Source organism: Electrona antarctica (genome assembly GCF_951216825.1).
Source record: "Electrona antarctica genome assembly, chromosome: 18".
NCBI lineage: Eukaryota > Metazoa > Chordata > Actinopteri > Myctophiformes > Myctophidae > Electrona > Electrona antarctica.
Window position 1 is genome coordinate 37,810,745 of NC_136799.1, and position 8,505 is coordinate 37,819,249.

At 42.2% G+C, this 8,505-nt stretch overlaps 1 protein-coding gene across 2 annotated transcripts; it reads left to right on the forward strand.

Annotated features, from left to right (window-relative positions):
- The first annotated feature begins 421 nt into the window (after positions 1 to 421).
- Positions 422 to 6,981, forward strand: siva1 (SIVA1, apoptosis-inducing factor). Of its 2 annotated transcripts, none has more exons than XM_079528225.1 (4): positions 422 to 632; positions 2,620 to 2,877; positions 3,397 to 3,550; positions 6,723 to 6,981. In XM_079528225.1, exons 1-4 carry the CDS (start codon positions 512 to 514, stop codon positions 6,769 to 6,771), a joined length of 582 nt encoding a protein of 193 aa, XP_079384351.1. In that variant the 5' UTR covers positions 422 to 511; the 3' UTR covers positions 6,772 to 6,981. The 2 variants fall into 2 exon arrangements, with proteins under 2 accessions (XP_079384351.1, XP_079384352.1); XM_079528226.1 differs by having other exon boundaries at positions 2,620 to 2,835.
- Positions 6,982 to 8,505: the final 1,524 nt, after the last annotated feature.

An 8,505-nucleotide genomic window follows, 5' to 3' on the forward strand; every position in this document is an offset into this window, starting at 1 on the left:
GATTGAACGAAACAATCACTGAGCACTGGCAATTAAAATGTAAGGCACTTGCATTGCATGCAATTATTTAAATAAATAAAGATTAAATGTATTAACAGTTTGCAAAAGGTGCAGTGGTACAGAGTTATAGGCTACAATAACACTACAAGGATAACTAATCCCTGATGGCTTGTTTAGTTGTTTCCATTGTGGTCCTGTCCTGTGCATTCAATTCACCAAGACAGAAAGACATACATACAGTACAAACAATACTATATTTAAAATATTTATCATTTTATATGTTTAATATTTATATAATATATATTCTGAGAATTTCCCATTTGCAAATATGAGGTCTCTTATGTTATTTATGTGAATTAGAAGAGGAGGCCAAGTCACGTGGGTGAGGGGGGTGTCACGTGACAACAGGTCAAATAGGGGATTGGCTCTCCGCTTGAGCCGCTTGTCAACACGAACATTTTTCCCGCAAACAAGTGACCGAGGAAGGAGCCACGTACGTACGAGTATAAAAATGCCTAAACGAGCTTGTCCTTTCACTGAGTCCTTCTCGTCACAATACAAGGTCCACGTGGGACAACGCGAGCTGAGCCAGTGTGGCGTGTTTGGGAACAAAATACGCCAAGAAGTATTTGGTAAGAAGATGGCGTTTGGCGTATTACCAACCTTGCTATGCTAACCGCCGCTACTGTTCGGCTTGTGTTTATTCGTGTTGGTCTGGGAATAGAACGGGCAACTTGCTCGTGTCGTGTACAAATATGTTGCTTTCACGCTTTTGTATCGGATTTACATAATATCGTTGTTTAACCGGCGTGATTGTCGGTTTTGCCTAAAAATGCAGATCTACTGTCATCTACAAGCTAACAACGCGTCTCGATGCGATGTGTTGTTGATTGTAGATCAGATCTTGTTCTTTTTGACCTGCTAGCCCTGGTCCAGAGCGTTAGAGAAGCTGCACGCCACCGCTGCCTGCTATTTGATAAATCCAGAGCCATCTAATAGAAGAGTTACGATATTGAGGGGGCAGAAACCGAGCGCTGTTCATGCAACCTGAACTGGGACAAGCTGGAGTTTGAAATGCATTGTTTAAAACGAGGGCGTCGCAAAAAAGAGCAATTTTAGGCATGTGTGCAACATGCCAACTGTTTTAAAGTATTGTACAGTAACAACTAAAGTCTCTGTTGTGTTTATGTTGTACGATTACTACAAAACAATCTAAAATAAAGTGTTGCCTGGGTCCAATGCATTTCTCCTACTTCCGGTCCAGGACTTGTCCCTATTTGTTGTCCCCATTCTCAATAGAAGTCTATGTAGGAGTGCCGCCATTGGACTGGCCCCATGAAGTGAACGGAGTTTGCGTAACTCTGTCTATACTCTTAAGGCTCTGGCTAAACCCTGCTTCTGGATGTATCAAGTTGATCAGCTGGATTGATTGAAGTATTTAATAACAGTTTGCAGAATGCCTACATTTCGCATGAAAGCACAACCCGATACATTAAACGTGACTTGCCAGCGGTGGCCGAACGGATTGCGGAGCGGTCTTGATACCGGAAGGTCGCCAGTTCGAATCAGCGGTCCGACACGTTAAAATTACCACCACTGAAGTGCCCTTGAACAAGGCATTGAACCGCTACGATGAAATGTTCTATGAGCAGGGCCTGGCTGGAAACAAGTTCTTGAGCTTAGCCCAGATACCCTGGGTAAATATAGTAATCATTTCATTGTTTTAACTGATAAATTGTCTCTAATCTGAAACAAACATATTAGCCTTGGTTCAAGACTATCATATGTATTTTATAGAGTGACATTTGATTGAATACTATATTAACAGCTTGCAGAAAAAATACAGGGAATCACAGTTCAATAAAAGGTCTGCTCCTAAGAGCATTTTAAAACCTATGGCTTGTTTCCATAGGGGAATGAAGAAATGAGAATCTGCACACCATTTGAGTACCACAGATGAAAAACAGTCCAAGTCCAAATTTCATTCTGACCCTTCTACGAAAAGGCCTCGTTGTCCTGAACCCTTATCTATCATTTATACATTATGGATCAATAGTGTCTGTGGACTTGGACTGTGGCATTCAGATGCTCCCAAAATATCTTTACTGGTAGGTAACGTTTTGCGCTGCAGCCCTTCCTCAGACCTTCCAGAATACCAGAATTCCAGAAGGGCTGCGGCCTGAAACGTTACCTACCAGTAAAGATATTTTGGGAGCATCAAATGGTGCGTGATTTTTTTCATTTCTTCATTGTGACTTTATTTTGATCCAGCACCCAGCCTATAGGTTTAGATGTGCGTGTCCTTTTTGACTGTTTATTCAGCCTCTACTACTTGTTTCCATAGGGGACCTTCATATTCAATTCATAAGAGCTTACTTATCTATATGAAATCATAGATCTGCGTAAGCAAACGTCAGACTCGACCAAATAAATCTTGATCCAAGGCTACAACTATCTGAACCTATGCCTACTACTAGCCTGGAACCTCTCCCTCCACTATTGGTGGGTGAGGTTCCAACCAGGGCTATGTCAGCTGAAACTATCACGTTTCCTTTCCGGTCATTGTGAAAAGAATCCCATTCATACACGCGTAACAACATGAACCCATTGTCTCCACAGCGAAGACCAACAGTTTGCTGTTCAGCGGTGCCAGAGCTGCCATGGATAACATGTCGAATGTGGAAGGAGATGAGAAGATGCTTCTGGGCTCCGAGCCTCCGCCACAGCCCGCAGTGCAGGCTGTGCTGCATGCAGGAGCATGCAGTCAGACCCTGCTGAGAGGACAGACGCTTATTGGACTGGATGGAAGGCTGACCAAGGCAACCACCGCACAAGGTATGAGTCGGGCCGGACCGACCAGGACCCTTTTCACAGACGGTAAACTTATTGCATTGTTGTGATTTTTAAATGCACTATCAATGCTATGATGTCCAAGCATTTGATGTCCCCAGCCCAGAGACAACTGGAATGTTTTCACTTTTCAGTCTGTTTGAGAAAAAAGTCTTAGTTTGAATTACTGTATTGCCTCTCTGGACTGAAACTTTCCACACCCACTCTTTGTCTGAAGTTCAAATAACACATTTTACATTCCATACATGTGTTCGAAAACGTATTTTCTGTATTTTAAAATGCAGAAAATACGTATATTCTGTGAAATGAAATACAAAAAGTATTTCAAATACATGCCCATCTCTGCCTACTGCCTAGTGCCTACATAGTAGACTATAAGTTACTAGTATTTCACTACCATTTTCAACTTTTAATCGTGGAGCTATTCTTTGAAATGTTGGCTGATGTAAGTTAATGCTATGATTATATGTTAAGAAGAAATCTGACATCAGTCAGGGCCTGACATACAATTCCTGATTGGTTAATGAATTTCCTGTATGGCTGTAGGTTCGACTGTGGGTTCCTCCGGCTGCTGCGTCTGTCAGAGAAGCCAGGGCAGCAGGAGGCCGTGTGCCCAGTGTGAGCGCCCAGTCTGCCCATCCTGCATCCAGCAGTGCACCAACTGCTTTAACGACTGCTGCTCAGTCTGCACTGCCTTAGAGTGAGTCCCACCACAATATTTAAACTATTTAGACATTTAACCCGTTAAAAACCTGAGGCCGATTGTACAAAGTGGGTGTAAGGAGCCCATTTTCAACCGCTCTTCATGTAATTGTTCCTCACTAATGCTAATTATAAGATTGCACCTGTTAATCTACTCACTTTGTCTCAGGATGGCTGTAGACCGTTCAGAAACTTGCCTACCAGTGACATCGGTTTGGTTATTTCAACCCAGATTGTATTCATGCAAGAATGATGGCTATTTCAGCATAACTGGCTGTTGTTTTGATTAGCTTGCGATCCCCGTCGATGTCATTGGTAGACGGGTTTCTGAATTCTCTATAGCCCACAAATTACAGACTCGGTGATTAGATAGAAATAGGAAATATCTTAGTGAGGAGTTGGACCAATTATACAAAGATAAGGTGACAATGGGTGAAGTGCTAGTCTTATTTTGTGTACTTCGCTGTGCAGCAAAAGAGAGCCCCTGTGAGCTTGTAGATCTGATAAATGGGTAAATGGAGTGCTAAGAATTAAAACAAATTAGTGCCAGAGTAACGAGGATAGCAGGTAGACATAAATGTTGCAGGCTTCAAATCCTGCTCCTATAGTCAGAAACCTACTCAGCCAGGAGTGTTGGGAATGCGTTTCTCTGAACGGTTTTGTAGGACGACTTGAGTAGCTCTTATGTATTTGTTTTTTCTTATGTACTGCTTATTTTCCTTTCATACTACATAATTTAGTTGAAAGTCACATTACATGATCTTGTCACTTCCTCGTGTCTGGACAAGAAGTTGTGAAGGGGAGCGGGAATTTGAAATTGGACAGAATTATTCTATAGACTAGAGATACTGAGAGTTCTCAGATTAAAGTTTCATAAGTTCTTAAGTGATTGGTGTTTTACATCGGTTGTCTGTGCATCTAAGAATATCCAACATTTATTTCACTTAAGTTATCGTATTGGTGATAACTTATAAATGATATGGTACAACTACATGCACACGGTGCTATGCATGTAAAATGAGGCAGAGGGGGCTAGTAAACAGATTTATCTTGTTTCCCTTAGAGCAGCTGTGCTGATATCTTTTCACTATACATACCAACGTGACTATGTGTGCACTCGGACAGCATGGCTTTCTACAGTAACCTGTGTAATAAGGGACTGAAACTGTCATGTTTCCTCCAGTGTTTTCATAATCATGTTTTTCTTGTGCAGCACAGTAACATCCTCAGTGTTCATTTAAAATTGAATAGAATTATGTAAAAATCATATTATTCATTTATTTTGAAATTTCACTAGAGGATAAGCGTGCAGCATCATTTTAGAGGGGGTCCTAGTTAGGGTTGGGATTCGTTAGGATTTTAACGGTTCCGGATCCTTCCCGGATCCCTCTTAACGGTTCCGGTTCCTAACGGTTCCCTTAACGGATCCTAATAATTTTTTCCTCCTTTTTCTGACATAGATTATGCTTATATTATAACTAACCTAACCAAGTACATAATAAACACAAATTCATTCATTCAATTATTGAAAATGCACTTTACAATTATGAGGTGGCACTATTATTTAAACTTCACCACTACCACCAGCAGCTAGCCACCACAACAATATCATTGTTGCAATTTGTACTGTATATTGCAATTTGTAGCCTACACATTGCAATAATGATATTGTTGTGGTGACAAATGTTGTCTTTAATGTTCAGATTAATGTAATATGAAGGACCCCTTACCCTAATGGAAACAAGCGTTCCTGTGCTTTTTTCTGCAAACTGTTTATAAAGTAATCAATCTATGGAGGTATATGCACCTAAACGCTGGGCTCTCAACAGTCACGCGATTAATTTAGAGCCAAATCAAAAGCAGTTGAGTTGCTTATAAGTTGTAAAAAATAAGTGCAGACAAATTGATTTGGCTCTATAGTTAACGTGATTCATAAAATATCAGACAGAAAGACGTCGAGTCATTGGCGTTCTAAATTAACACCATTAACAACAGTTGTACAATACGCCTAATGAAAAGCTCTGTAGACGTTAGTAGTTTTTATTTTCTATTACGTTACTAGCCTGGGGAAAGTAAACCAGCCTTGCATCAGATCGTCCCCCGTCGGCTGTGGTGAAGCTGCGGGGAGAGCGGGCACGGCTTTCCGCATGGCTCACAAACTCGTGTAGGCATATTGATTTTGAGATGTTTCCTCAATGTGGACGTGGTACAAGTTGCAACAACCTTTGCAGAGGGAACTATAGCATCGCATTTATTGCACTTTGCGTGCTCACTGCTCAGCCTCAGTCATTTCCCTCTCTGTTAACCACACTTTGGAGAGAGATCTGTGCGACATACTGTCCCAGTGTCCCACTCGCTCCGCGGCGGTCGCTGAATGCACAGAACAGTGGGCGTATCCTCCCCGACCCCACTCACTCTGTAGGTGGGCTGACGTCACCCCAGGCTCTGCTTGCATGCACACACAGACACAGCGGAGCTAAATGACGACTGATGGGAACCGTTAATAAAAAAACGATGGAACCGGCTCCGGATCCGCAATGTCGGAACCGGGTCTGAAATGGACCCGGTTCCGAATCCCAACCCTAGTCCTAGTGTGATGTCATGTATTTCATCCTACCGTTCAGCTTCTGTAAAATCTAAAACTAGCCAATTCCTTACTATACCTATGCACTCGTAAAGCTAAACTGAAATCAAACGTGATGGAAAAATAGTAAAGTGATTGGCCAGTAGTCACTTGAGTGGCAGCGTGGTGTAGCGTGCCTTCCACACTTCCAGCACATTTCTGCCCCAGAGTGTAAATTGTTCCGTCCTCCCGTGGCCCGTCGACACACATGGCTCCAACAAACTGCAGCGGCCAATGAGGCATCTTTTTTTTTTTTTTAATATCCATTTATGGTTTCAGAATTACAATAATTAATTAATCAACTATTCGTGATGTGAGCCAATGGTTCTCAACCAGTGGGTCGGTAATCCCAGGGACGCTATGTGATTTATTTTGTATTTATTTGGGGGGGGGGGGGGGGGGGGTCCAGATGACAGTGAAGTGGTGATGAATATGATTATTTTTGGGGGGTCGTGGCCTGAACAGGTTGAACTGGAGGAATGGAGTTTAGAATGCATTGTATGGGTGTTATTTTGTACTCATTCTGATGTGTGTTTCACCTCCACAGCTACAGTGGCCGATATGACCAGGTGGTGTGTTGTGGCTGCTCATCATAACTACCGGAGGCGTAAGACGACTGAACAAGGAGGGACTAGACGATTATTATGCTTGAATACATAGTTGCCTTTGGACTTCACAAGATACTGAAACTACATTTTATACTATAGTGTACCTGTATTTTTTTTAAAGTCCTATTCCAGATGTATATTTGTGTGTATGTATATATGTATTAAATTTCCAAATAAATACTTGACAGCTTTACCCTATCCAATCGATGTCTTATCTTTGATTGTCTGTCCTTTTCTTTTTTTTTGTGCATGATGGTGTTATTAAACATGTCAATCAGCAGATGGCAGCACACTTAAGTATGTTGATTTGATTAAATAATAAACACTGACCATATACCAAGGCCATGTTCAATTTGGTAATGTAGAAGAAATCTATTCATGAAGTGTCTCAAACAAACATCTACTTGCAATCGGTGCCTAGATACCCCCTGTTCCCCTGCTGAGTATCAGACCGTTTTGACTGAGATATGATAGTGAAATTCCTACCCAGTCACTATGACTTGCCTTGAGACTTCTGATAACCCAGTATTTGGATTTAAATGTGCAAACGAGGTCTTCCGAGTCTTTGTCGCAGACTGCTTGGCTACGGTTGTGCCTACTGGTCATGACCTTGAGCTGTAGTCATCACTTTTCCTTGGCTCTGGTACATCACTGATGATGACTGCTTTTCAGGGTCATGTCGTGCTAAGCTCCGAGTAATTGTTCTCATTGGCGGAAGTCCTCACCATGGCCCTTAAAGGAACCAGTCACTTTACTTTCAGATTGAAAACCTTTTCAATCAGATGTTTGTTTAAACTTCATTTTGCTGGGGAACCCCTTCAAAGACCGCCGGACCCCACTTTTAGAACCAGTGCTGTAGATGTTCAGAGGAGTTAGAACTTTTTTCACAATAACAGATCTACAAACTGGTTCTCAAGTGGGGTCCAGTCAGTCAGTGACCCTCAGGGTTTCTTGAGGGGTTCTCCAAGTGGACCCTTAAAAGGTCTAAACATATACAAATGTGCCCACAACGGGTCCATTTGGTTAGAACAAACGCACTCGGAATTATTATGGGGGTCCTTGCAATTAAAAGGTTTGAGAACCACTGCTCTAGAATAGATGTCAGGCGGGTTGTAACTGGACGTGTGCGTGAGCTTCTGAGTCACTTTGTGCGCAGCGGGCCAATTGTGGCTCTCTGGTCTGTGGGGAGCGCTGCAGTTGGTGTCAGAGGGCACTGCATGGTTTCTGGCTGAGTGAACAGACAGCTGCTGGCTAGCAAGGCGTCAAGATGTCTATACTTATTGTATTTTTTAAGGTTTAATATAAAGAAAAATAAAATAAATCTGAGGAAGATGCTCTTCAAAGAACCATTTGAAGAGATACTCTCAGACAACAGCAAATCATAGAGTTGAGGGCTGACATTCCTGTCTGTCATCCGAAACATTTGGAGGAGGTATTCATTGGTCATTTACTGGAAGGACTGATGGCAGTGCCAGGGGTCCTCCCGCATAATGAAGTGATGAATCAACCACTTAAACCCTGTATACTTCTTTGACTGGCCAGACATTGATGATCTACAAGCTCATAACACGTCATTCTCACAACGCATTGTGAGCTTGTAAATCAGCTGCTTTTGTCGAATGTTCATCCCAGAATAGGGACACTAGGGTTCATGTGGTTAATGTACCTTCAAAAAAAGCGCATGCAGCTGTCTGTGTCTTCAGCACATCTCCACTGTTGCGG

Excerpts from the sequence above, each read along its gene's own strand:
- siva1 (XM_079528225.1), top strand. The coding sequence starts at position 512 with ATGCCTAAACGAGCTTGTCCTTTCACTGAGTCCTTCTCGTCACAATAC. Across the intron at positions 633-2,619 it reads AATACGCCAAGAAGTATTTG|CGAAGACCAACAGTTTGCTG; the intron begins GTAAGAAGATGG and ends TTGTCTCCACAG. Across the intron at positions 3,551-6,722 it reads TCAGTCTGCACTGCCTTAGA|CTACAGTGGCCGATATGACC; the intron begins GTGAGTCCCACC and ends TCACCTCCACAG.